Raw genomic sequence first — 13,149 nt, forward strand, 5'->3', positions numbered from 1 at the left:
TAAGAAAGAAATAAACACCAAACAAAGCTTGCATGTTTCCATACAACTGAACCCTAACTGAACTGGAACACAATTCTGGGGGAAAAAAAAAAAAAAAAAAGACTGATTTTTCATTCATTATCCCAGATAACACTACGCTTTATTTCTGACATTTTTAGCCATGTTTAATAGTACTTCAATTACAGTTTATATGTTGATTGTACTTATGACAAGTAAAATGAAGATAGAGACACAAATTAGCATACACTTGCTGAATGAAATCTGTAGGCAAATCAATGCCATGAAAGGTGGTTGATGAAGGTCTTTTCCAACCAAAATGATTCTATGATTCTATGATTCTATGAAATGATGGAGTTCAGGATCCTGCATGGAAGAAGCAGGACAATAAGTAGGATTACAACCCTGGACTTCAGGAGAGCTAAATTTGGCTTCTTCAAAGACATACTTGGAAGAATCCCATGGGCTAGGACTCTAAAAGTTAAGGGGGTCCAAGAGAGCTGGTCAATATTCAAGCACTACTTCCTCCTAGCTCAAGATTGGTGCATCCCTATGAGTAAGAAATCAAGCAAAGGAGGCAGGAGACTGGCATGGATGAGCAAGGAGCTACTGGAAAACTCAAAGGGAAGAGGAAGTTTACAGAATGTGGAAAAAGGGACTGGCCACTTGGGAGGAATATAGGAACATTGACAGAGTATGCAGGGATGCTATGAGGAAGGCTAAGGCCCACTTGGAATGAAATCTGGCAAGGGATGTCAAGGACTACAAGAGGGGCTTTTTCAAGTATATCAGCAGCAAAAGGAAGACTAGGAAAAATGTGGGCCTGCTGCTGAATGAGGTGGGTGCCCTGGTGATGGAGGATACACATAAGGCAGAGTTACTGAATGCCTTCTTTGCTTCCATCTTTACTCCTAAGGCCGGCCCTCAGGAAACCCAGACCCTGGAGGTAGGAGAGAAAGTCTTACAAAAGGAAGACCTTCCCTCGATCAAGGATGATTGGGTTAGAGAACATCTAGGCAAATGCGACATCCACAAATCCATTGGTCCTGATGGGATGCACCCACGAGTGCTCAGGGAGCTGGCAGATGTTATTACCATGCCACTCTCCGTCATTGTTGAAAGGTCATGGAGAATAGGAGAGGTGTCTGTGGACTGGAGCAAAGTCAAAGTCACCCCGGTCTTCAAAAAGGGCAAGAAAGAAGACCCAGGAAACTACAGGCCAGTCAGCCTCACCTCCATCCCTGGAAAAGTGATGAAACAGCTCATTCTGGATGTCATCTCTAAGCATGTGGAGGAAAAGGAGGTTATCAGGAGTGGGCAAGATGGATTCACTAAGGGGAAATCATGTTTGACCAATCTGATAGTCTTCTATGATGGCATGACAGGCTAGGTAGATGGAGGGGAGAACAGTGGATGTTATCTACTTTGACTCCAGTAAGGCTTTTGACACTGTCTCCAATAACATCCTCATAGGTAAGCTTAGGAAGTGTGGGTTGGATGAGTGGACAATGAGGTGGGTTGAGAACTGGCTGAATGGCAGACCCCAGAGGGTTGTGATAAGCGGCACAGAGTCTAGTTGGAGGCCTGTAGCCAGTGGTGTGCCCAAGGGGTCAGTACTGGGTCCGGTCTTGTTCAACATATTCATCAATGACTGGATGAGGGGACAGAGTGTACCCTCAGCAAGTTTGCTGACGATACTAAACTGGGAGGAGTGGCCAATACACCAGAAGGCTGTGCTGCCATTCAGTGAGACCTGGACAGACTAGGGATTTGGATGGAGAGGAATCTAATGAAGTTCAACAAAGGTAAGTGTGTGGTCCTGCACCTAGGGAGGAATAACCCCAAGCACCAGTACAGGTTAGGGGTTGATCTGCTGGGAAGCAGCTCTGCAGGGGAGGACCTGAGAGTCCCAGTGTCCAAGAAGTTATCCATGAGCCAGCAATGTGCCCTTGTGGCCAAGAAGGCCAATGGTGTCCTGGGGTGCATAAAGAGTGTGGCCAGTAGGTCAAGGGAGGTTATCCTCCTCCTGTACTCTGTCCTGGTGAGGCCACATCTGGAATACTGTGTCCAGTTCTGGGCTCCCCAGTTCAAGAAAGACAGGGAACTACTGGAGAGAGTCCAGCAGAGGGCTACAAGGATGATGAGGGGACTGGAGCATCTCTCATATGAGGAAAGGCTGAGAAAGCTGGGTCTGTTTAGTCTGGAGAAGAGAAGTGGGCGGGTGTCAAGAGGATGGGGCCAGACTCTTTTCAATGGTGCCCAGTAACAGGACAAGGGGCAATGGGCACAAACTGGAACACAGGCAGTTCCATCTGCACATAAGGAAAAACTTCTTCATTTTGGGGGTACTGAGCACTGGAATAGGCTGCCCAGAGAGGTTGTAGAGTCTCCTTCTCTGGAGATATTCAAAACCTGACTGGACATGATCCTGTGCAACATGCTCTAGGTGATCCTGCTCTAGCAGAAGGGTTGGACTAGATGGTTTCCAGAGGTCCCTTCCAACCCCTACCATTCTGTGATTCTGTGATTCCATGATCAACTGTGGGCACTCCATCTAGCTCTAGAACTTTTCTCATTAGCTCTTACCATAAGGCTTATATTATTGTCAGGGTTCCTATGACTGTCCTTCAGACTCTCTTCATTTCTTGTTCACCTTTCAACAAGTGATGGATAAGAAAAGGAAAAGGAAAAGGGGAAAGGGAATAGGGAAAAGGGAAAGGGGAAAAAGGAAGAAGGACTGAGAAATGCAGAAGGATGTCACATTTCCCATATGGTTTAAAGCTGCTATACCATTGGGGTAGAAGGATCATCTGGCTAGTTGACAAGTAGCCCTTTTTGGAGGAATCCTTTCAACAATCACTGGATTTATAGGACATGTTAAAGACACCCTAACCACTTAACTTTCTTCATCCATATCAGTACTAGCTAGTATGATGCACTTAGCACATCTCATCTTAGAACAGATCAGCATCCTCTCCTAACTACAACCCTTTATGCCCAACAAAGGGTTCAAGCTAAGGAAAATGAAGGGTTGGTTCTATCTGTCTGATTCCCGGTTGCATGTACAGGCCAATGGCAGCTGGCAATGTCTATCAGCTCTGATGGTTCTATGATGAAAATGTGACTTGAGCCCATTTTTTACTGTTCCCTAATGCCCTACATTTATGTCATGCTCAGATTGCCTGGTCTCAGAAATCTAGTCTGTTCTCTCCGCAGTACTCCATGTTTACAGCTAAAAGACTGCTTTGACAAGTATGCTTACTACATTGAAATATACTTTCTGACACTAACATAATGACAAGTGGAAAATCCTTTAAGTTCTAGTTAAGATATAAGATTTTTCTGATAAATTTTTATACTTACATATATTTGGAGTTTATTACATTTTGACAGATTTATTACTGTTGTCAATGGTTGCATACATTTTTTATTTTGCCTCCATTATTCTCTAATACTCTGTGAAGAATGCAGATTGATTGTATCTCAGTACAGATAGTCTAATTCCTTTTATATCATTGTTAGCCATGACAGATCAATAAATTGTCTCAGAAAAAAAAAAAGTGTCACAGATAACAAAACTCTAATAGAATAAGCAATACACACAGCTGATACTGGGCTTTCTCCAAAGATCCTTAAAAATCACAGGAGACAGAAAATTAAACAGAAACAACAGGCTATATTTCACACAAGACAAAAAATAGCTTTACTTTGAATAAAAAAATGACTCTAAATTAATGAAGTTATTATCTTGAACTTTGAATGATAGGTACGAAGAAAAACAGATTTCCATTTTGAAATGGAAAAGCATATAACAAAGTCTTCTAAACTTTCAAATGCTAACAGTAGACCACATGCTGATTTACTAATGCATGAATACATTGCTATGTGCTCCCATGCCCATTCATACCTAATTCCAGATACAACATTGTGCATGGAAGGACAGTAAACATTTTTAAAGATCCACTCAAAGGTGTTCAAACCTAGTTAGTCATTTATTGACAGCTATATATGTTGTGCAAAGACAGCTATGGTATATAATTAGGACAATCTGATTGCCGAATAGAAAGTCTAAGAGCATGACTACATGACAAGTTTATACTATGATCTTGTGAGCAGAAATTAATCTAAGTTTCTCCCATATACAGATTAAGCTCTTTAATATATCTCAAATCACTGCTACACAGTGGAGAATATGATTTAGAATGGGGATGGCTTCCAAAAACATGCATATCTTTGCTCTGTTCAGACAGTCCTCTAGCGCCAAACTACAGTTCTGAATGTGTGTATTCCGCTCAACATGCAGAATCTCTCTGTTCAACATGCCTATACTAGAATCTGTTTGATAACTGTCCTAGTTCTGGCAAGGATAGAGTTAATTTCACAAGGAGCCAGGACAGGTGACCCAAGCTGGCCTACCATGTGATGTCATGCTCACCATAAAAGGGGGGGGGGGGGGTGTGTGCTCGCGGTTTTGGCGTGGTTCCAGGACGGTTTGAGTGTCTGGTCTGGTGGGTAGTTGGTTTGGTAAATTGTTCTCTACTTTGACCCATTGTTACCATCTGTTATCAGCACTGTTGTTGATTGTTTTCCCTCTCCCTTGCTGTCCCAGTAACCTGCCCTTATCCCAACCCTCGAGGCTTTGCCATTGTTTTTCCCTTCTCCTCCCCCTCCCGCTGGGGAAGGAGTGAGCGAGTGGCCGCATGGCGCTCAGCTGCCAGCTGGGCCTACACCACGTCGATAACTAACTCCTTTGTTGTATGAATTTCCACAACTGTTCACAGTATATATATATATATATATATATATATACACACACACACACATCGAGCCCTGTTTGATGTAACTGTTTGCCTTAGAGAAGTAAGGATGGCTGACTTCAAGTACTATGATCTAGAATGAAGCACTGGAAATCTATATGGGGATGAAAAGGCTCATGAGTATAGGGATCATTTCATGGTACAGAGAAGCCAGTATTGTGAAAGTTCATATAAACTCATCTACCTCAAGGACAACAATGTCAGTTATGAACTTGCGGATGCTCATTTTCATTCTGATGACACAAGAAATTTATCCATGTGTGCTGTTCTCGGCTGGGAGTTACTTTTTTTCCTAGTAGCTGGTACAGTGCTGTGGTTTGGATTTAGTATGAGAATAATTTTGATAACACATACTGATATTTTAGTTGTTGCTAAGTAGTGCTTACATTAAGTCAAGGATTTTTCAGCTTCTCATGCTCTACCAACTGGGAAGGCTGGAGATGCACAAAAAGCTGGGAGGGGGCACAGCCAGGACAGCTGACCCAAACTGGCCACAGGGATATTCCATACCATATGATGTCATGTTTGGTGTATAACAGAGGGAAATTTGCTGGGACTGCTGCTCGGGGACTGGCTGGGTGTCAGTCAGTGGACGGTGAGCAATTGCATTGTCCATCACTTGTTTGTTTGTTTGTTTGTTTTTTCTCTTCCTCTCCCTTTTCTCTCCTATCAAACTGTCTTTACCTCACCCCATGAGTTTTATCTTTTTTTTTTTCTTTTTTTTTTTTACCATTCTCTCACATATCTCACTGGGGGGGAGTGACTGAACGGCTGTGTGGTATTTAGCTGCCTGCCGGGTTAAACCACAACACCATGTCATTCTTTCTTCACAGAGCATAAAGTCAACAAATCTGTCTTCTGAATGGGAATAGAACTCTGTAGACCAGAGGCTTGGTTTAGTAGCTTAAGATAGACAACTGCATGACCTAGTGGGTGCTAGACAGCCATACACCACAGAAGTTCTAATGTTCTAGCCACAGTGCTCTAGATGGCAACCACCAGCCTTACAATTATAGAAAAAATTGCCCATGAAATCTCAGAAAGTTTCAAATTTCTAACAATTCAGTATAAAAAAATATATGCAAAATGCTCTTTTTCTAGGACAGGGCAGGGGTTTTTGAATTCATTCTGCTGTTAGCAAGCACCTGCAGTTTTGCTAAACATTACAAGCACACTCATTTTCTCTCATATGATCAGATAACCCCCGAGATTTGTTTTCACAAGACTAACACAGATATCAGTGAGATAGTTAGAAGGGCAAGCTTCTAGCCACCATACTATCATTTACCAGCTTTTTACCAGTATATTTTGTCAATAATGGAAAAGCAAGAACACCTAAAGATAACAATAGCAGAGATATTGTCACGATGATTTTATTATTTGAAAGGAACAGAAATACCAGCTATCTTCAATATTCTGGAATCACAAACCTATTTTCCACATCTTACACATAAATATTCATAAACTTTTTTTTATTAATTATTTATGGGTGACATATTCATTGTCAGATATCCATAGGACAACTGCACAGACAACCCAACCTTGTCCTCTGAAGCAGTGTCAACTTTATTTTGTGAGCCACTACTAGACCTTTTATTTCCCTCAGCTTTCTGAAGTATGTACAATCTTCTGTAGAAAGGTTTTGATTTGAACTTCTAAGAATACTAGCCACAGCTAGAAAAGTGATTTAATTCTTCCATTGATTTCCCTCTCAGACCCACTGCCAAATTCCAACGATCAGAGACCTTATAACCATTTGTTTTCCTTGCTGCAAAAACATTTATACGTCATAATAATTCTTTTGGCAGTGCTAGACTGAGCTTTAATGTACAGAAATGAATTTGCTACAAAGCAAGTAGTGTGATACCTGGGAGACTGAGAAAACTCTGCACGCTCAGCCAAAACACTAAGAAACTTGCTTTTTAGTCAGGAATCATAGCTATAAATGTACGCAACTGCACACAATGGAGATACATGCATTGAGGCCTCAGCTGTGTGGAGCTGTGCAATGTAGATGCCTGTGGGTAGGCTTGGAAGATAGGATTCACATGCAAAGGAACCAGGACAAATGTACATTCTGAATTGCAGACATACAGCAGTAACAGAGAACAGAGAAATGTCTTCTTTGATTTAAGAAATGAAAATAAAACTACTGAATCTGAATTAAAACTGTCCGGGGGGACAGAGAAGAAAAAGAACGACTGTATCTTCATGTCATTATAAACTAAGTATTGTTTTCTCTTCCTGCATGTTAATTCAAACAGAACAATTTCTTTACTCTCACTTCATCTAAGAAAATATAGAAAATGGTAATTTGTACTATAAAAATCTGTACTACTAATGTAGACCTCATATCATTCAAAGCTTAATTAGTGAGAAAAGAGGGACAAGTGGTCACTGCAGATACATTACCACAAAAATGCTGTGGAGGAAACCAAAATCATGCTAAGGCATCTGACTCAAAAAGCTTAACCTAGAATAAGGAAGAAAGACAGAAAGGAAGAGCTGTATAATTTATATAAAACCAAAAAGTGTTGAACTTTGAAGTTAGAGGCCTAGGTTTGTAAAGAATTCTAAAAACAGTGTTAAAGATTCTGCTTGGCAAATTTCCCAGGCTTTGGAAGGTTCCTACTGAAGTGTTAATGCTGAAGTGCTGTAATGCCAGCTAGCAAAGACGCTTGGGGTAGCTTCTTCTGTTGCTTTAATTCAGGAAGAGAAATTAACTTCTCTGTATGTTCCAAAACCGGAGAAATCCCACACAGCATTTACTTGATTAGGGAAAGGTGAAGCAGCCTATTAAACATGAAGGAAAGCCTTTAATTTCATGACATAAAAAAACCCAAATAAAATTTAAAAAGCTTTATTACAGTCCATGATAACGAAACAGAATGAGTTGTGAAATTGATTCCGTTTCTTGTCAAGTGAGGAGATGATAGAAGATTACTTCTCAAAGCAAAGGTGAATGACATGGAGGTTGCCTTTCTTATTCATCCTCTCAATTTAACTTTAATTTATAGACTTTATTCTTCTCATTTCTGATTTACCACTACAAAAAGGATCCCAAAAACACATGGTGTAAAACATCATGTTAAGTTAATTGCTCCATGTTTATCTTATTAAGATATCAGTAGGTTTACCCCAAATGCCAAAAGTTTAATAATAAAAAATAGTAATAAAAAGAATGAAATATAGCTAGAAAAATGTCTAATACTAACACTACAATAGCATTTAATGAATCACTACAAAATCCAGTGAGTGTCAAAATAAGTTTCAAAGAGAACAGAGATTATAAAATCTAGAAATCTAAGAATCTAGATTTCTAAGAATATATGCAAAACAGTTTTCCCACTGATAAACATTTCAAATTCCATATCCTAAATTAATGTTTGTTAAAATTCATTCTAATTAGTAAGCTAAAAGGATATAGGGAGAATATGGATTTGGTATCTTAAATGTCTTTATTATAGGAGTGCAAAGAGTGTAGGTCAACCTTAATGGGAAGAGGGCAAAAACATATATTCTCTTATCTTTTTATGTCCTTTAAAGAATTTTCTTTGTCTATTCTTATGTGAGATAATATGGCACATTGTAGCTAACCAGCAGAAAATATCATAATGAGTTTTAAAAACCTGTATCATCAGGCGGCAAGACTTAGAAGGACAAAATGCACTAATATTATCATTTAGTAGAGCAAGTCATATTCATATCGGTTATATAAAGACTGCACAGAAATTACTTTATCAAGTAATTATTCCATATATTCCATATGCTCTTCAGATTTTTTCCTCACATTTTTTTGAAAGTGGCATCATTATTTCCAGACGAGATAGTCCCTATGCTTACTCGATATTCTGCTTGTAACTATAACTGTTCTTTTTACCCTAGCATTGTATTGTATATAGAACATATGTTAATAATATTGTCATCATCCTTTACACTTTTATATCACTCTTTAAAGGATATTGTAAAAATTTACCATATGTTTAATAAGAAAAATATTTCATATTTGTTTATACTGCAATTTTATAATGAATAACCTTGTATTTTGTTTCAAAATGTTGACAAAGTTGAATCCATAACTCAGTCTCCTTTGAATAAAAATATGTTCTTTAGTATTTCCTCCTCTTTGATTTTTTTTAGAACTCAAAATTAATTACTTCTTATTTATTCATGTGATATACATTGAAAAATATTTTGTAAAGTGCCACAATTTTTAATTAAAAAATCACATGGACCTACAGATCACGTTCAATATAAGGTCTCGTATACCTAGAATAGGACTTGCAAAACATTTAAGTGCAAAACCAAAATCTTCAATCCTCCCTTTCATTTACAATCTAATTCAGGAGGCACTTAAAGACAGCACCCTCGGGGAAAAAAGTACATGAGTACTAAGTACTCACGAGAGTACAAAAAGTACTGGAGTACTAAGACCATGTTTTAGGCTGAATGAATTCTCTAAAATAAGTACAGAAGTTAGCTATAATAAACAAGAGAAAGAGATAGGTGGCCTGAATAGAATCTTTCAGAGCAAGATTTGGCAGTGTTAGATTTATGGTCGGATTCAATGATCTTAAAGGTCTTTTCCAACCTAAATGATTCTATGATTCTGTAAAATTAGATATGTAACTTGAAAGGAATGTTACAGACTCTTTTAGTTAAAAGATATGGGAGATGACGGTTCACATCTTTAATCTAAACATGCCAGTGGTAAAAGAGTTGGGAAAAAAAAACCACATTAAAAAAAAAAAGAAAAAAATCATTATGAATTATACCAACCACTTTGACAAACATGAGATGAATTATCACATTGTATGTCTCTAAGGAAATCATTAGCCCTACTCTCACAAAGAACTATATTTTCTCATGCCTCTCCACTCTCATTCCTTTGGGAGGAATAGTTTTATAAAAGAAGCCTATATTGCCTATTGCAGTGTGGATGAATGCAGTTCATAAGGCTCAGAAGGTGTTTCACAACACAATTCCAACTATAGTTTCCTAAAATAATATAACTATTTAACAATTACATGAATCAGTTATGTTGCTATTTCTTTTTTTTTTTTTTTTTTACTTATTCTTCTCCTGAAAAGATAAATAGTTAAAAAAAGTTTTAAATTATTTCCATGCATTCCTTCTTACTTAAATTCAAATATATATTGTTGCAAAATGTGTAAAGTGTCTTCCAGCTGTTCTGATGCACAAATTAAAAACTAAGAAAAAATGGAAGACAGCAGACACATCTTGATAGCCATTTGACAGTAAATGTACCCATTGATTGTACAGAACTTACACTTTGTCTCACATGCTAGAAATTTTCTAATGCCATTCAATACTGGAAATATCATTGTAGTACTTTTACTTCTATACTGTCAAAAATGTAAAACAGTGTAAGTGCCTGGCAACAAAACTCTGTTCTTCAATTTGAAAATAAAACAAAAGTCAATATTCTCATTTGTTCAAATATGTAGTACTTCTTAACTGAACTGTTGAAGTCAGGGGACATGGCCTTTCTCATTCCCAAAGCCAAATGTTCTGTCCAGATATTGTCTTTTCCCTTTGGTGAGTAGGGCACATTTATGTTTTACTCCTGGAGCCTGTCAGACTTCTATGTCTATGCAATAATGTGATAAAATATGGTTTAAATTAACATTTAAAAAGATAATAATAATAATAATAAAAGAATTGGGGGCTTGTAATTGTTTTTATGCTTTAAACAGGTCTCAAATGGACAAAGATTTGTATCTGTGAAAACCTTCATCCAGAAAACTAATTTTAAACTTTATTTCTTCCTTGTAAACCCTTTGCATTCCAAGGAATATGCAATACTTTCAACCTTCTCTCTATATTTATTATACTAGATTTCTGATCAATTTATGGTAATTTGCATTAACTATTATGGAACTAGAACTTAAATTTTACGGATTCTTGTAACACTGGGTTTAAATGACAACATAAAGAAATAATACAAGCGTTGCTTCTCAAGTACCTGCCTCAGAAATAATAAGAAAATAATTTGAAATTATTATTCATAGTACTAAAATCTTCATTTGTGAAGCAAGGAATTGCAGTGCTGAAGCAAACCTTGAGTTTCTCTGGAGCAGTTTTTGCTTTTGCAATATTCAGCTCTCCATGTCTAATAAGAATGCATAAAAGAATCCAAAGTAGAAAACACTATGTTAACCTGTTCCACTGGAAAATTTGTTTCTAGCCTCTAGCAGTCTGTCCTGAAGCAGAACGACTGATCCTTCTTTCACAGTTTTTTTTATGCCTTTAATTCCTCACAGTCTTTTCTGGTTTCACTAACATAAAAGCTATTGGGTGGTTTGTGTAGAGAAGGATCTGTCCCATCTTTCAAGATCAGCCTCAAATATACTGAACATACATTCTGCAACGAAAACCTGTAGCACCATTAGCCTCTTGTTATGATGGAAATAATTTATTTCAATCTATTTTACATCTTCTTAGTTGATTATCTATGACATCACTTCTGTTCTACACAATGGCTACCAAATTTTGTCATAATATCCTATACAAGACTTTATCAAAGGCTCTAAACAGCTAAAGAAATTTTGTTTCTGCACTTGTATTTTTTAGAGGAAAGTCCAAATAAAAACTTTGCAATGGCAAATTTTATATGTTACATTGTGCACTACCCCCCTCACCCCCAAATCAGAAAAAAAAAAAAAAAATCACATGGAGCTTAAGATAATTTCTGACAGTATCATGAGTTCTCATAATCAGTACAACTGACAGATATTAATAGGAACAATAAATCACTGCTGAGGAACATGGTTCATGAAATATTTATGATTTATAAAAACATATACTATTTTGACTTTAGCTGCTTACATTACAGATTGGGATAAAGGTGCAGTTCTTGAGCAAAAGCTGCATTACACACACACGCACAAACAAGTAAACAAAAATCAGAACGTATTGTGAGTTCTGAAGCAAAGGTACCAGCAGAAAGTTACCTTCACATCTGGGGAAATGATAGTTCCAATTCCTGTTGATTCCATGTTGGCATGTGAGAACAGGTTGACCCCTCAAAACATATCCGGGATAGCATTCAAATGATACTGACTGACCCACGCTGTAATCGGAGTTGACTATATAACCATTCAAAAAAGGAGGAGGATCAGGGCAGTTCTGTAACTCATAAGCTGGAAGAGAACAGAAATACTTTTTATTGCTTAGTGAGCACTCAACATGGGAAGTAAACATTAATATAAATTCTGTAATATATTCCATAATAGGTAAATATTGGAATGCCAAACTCCAGTAATAGAGTGATTAACATATAACAAGAAATAAATCATCCATTTTGACCATCCAGATCTTGATAAAGGAATGTAAAAATTAGCTCTAGAGACAAAGCATAAGAAAGGTCAAAATCTGGAATAGAATGAATTGCCACCTACATCAAGAATTTAGAGAGGAAAGTCAAGAAAACATTGAGCGCAGGGCATGAAGATGGAATATTGTGTTTTGTTTTAGTAGTTGATGCTGAAGCTTCAAATCAGGATATTATATAAATTACAACTTTATTTTTAAATAAATTTCTAGGCACACCTAGTGTCTAAGTTCTGACAAGTAATAGCTTTATAATAGGATAACATTTTTAAGCTGAGTTACACGGAATTAATTTATTTAATAAATAAGATGGATATACTTAGTGAGTATGTCACTAAGTGACATAATTTCATGAGTACATCAAACATTTTCATAAACTTTATTTATACTCAGTTTTAATTTAATATGCTAAGTCTGAAATATTGTTCTGAATGCAGCAACATTGAATCCAAAAGCTGCACACAGTGATATTAATAATTTAATTGACCTAATTTAATAGGTGGTTCAAGATTAAAAATTATCACAGAATTTTTCAAATAACTTATTCCTATCCCTACATATAAGATACAATGCAACTCTTTCAAATAAGACATAGTAAAAGTATTTAGGAAAATAAATTTGTCCATGATGCCTGAAATAAAACTATATTTATAAAAAGCACATATCCATTGAGTGACCACATAGTGCAATTTCCAAAATTTAAATATTTTTTATTAATATACAAGTATACTCATACGATTAATGGTGGCATAAGAACTTGACAACTTTTTTTCTGATAACATTCGTATATGTTTATAACATTCTCTGTGTCACCTACTAGGACTAGATGTAACTGCAATACAACAAAAAAAGGAGTTTTGCAGCACTATGAGCACTATGTAGCTAAACAAACATTTCAAATTGAGGATAAGCATATATATTACTACAGTGCCTTATATTTATTTGACTGGCAATATTCCAGTTTGTTCATTACCTGCATCAA

At 36.9% G+C, this 13,149-nt stretch overlaps 1 protein-coding gene and 1 long non-coding RNA gene across 2 annotated transcripts in view; one reads left to right on the forward strand and one right to left on the reverse strand.

The window, feature by feature from the left end:
• Positions 1–13,149, forward strand: part of LOC142600924 (uncharacterized) — a 782,912-nt gene that overhangs the window by 555,911 nt on the left and 213,852 nt on the right. The gene's annotated exons all lie outside the window — the stretch shown is intronic.
• Positions 1–13,149, reverse strand: part of CSMD1 (CUB and Sushi multiple domains 1) — a 1,232,729-nt gene that overhangs the window by 131,337 nt on the left and 1,088,243 nt on the right. The window contains exon 42 of the mRNA XM_075747278.1: positions 11,789–11,977. Coding sequence (XP_075603393.1) covers positions 11,789–11,977 — 189 coding nt within the window. The remainder of the gene's footprint in view (positions 1–11,788; positions 11,978–13,149) is intronic.

Source organism: Balearica regulorum, chromosome 3 (assembly GCF_011004875.1).
Source record: "Balearica regulorum gibbericeps isolate bBalReg1 chromosome 3, bBalReg1.pri, whole genome shotgun sequence".
Lineage (NCBI taxonomy): Eukaryota > Metazoa > Chordata > Aves > Gruiformes > Gruidae > Balearica > Balearica regulorum.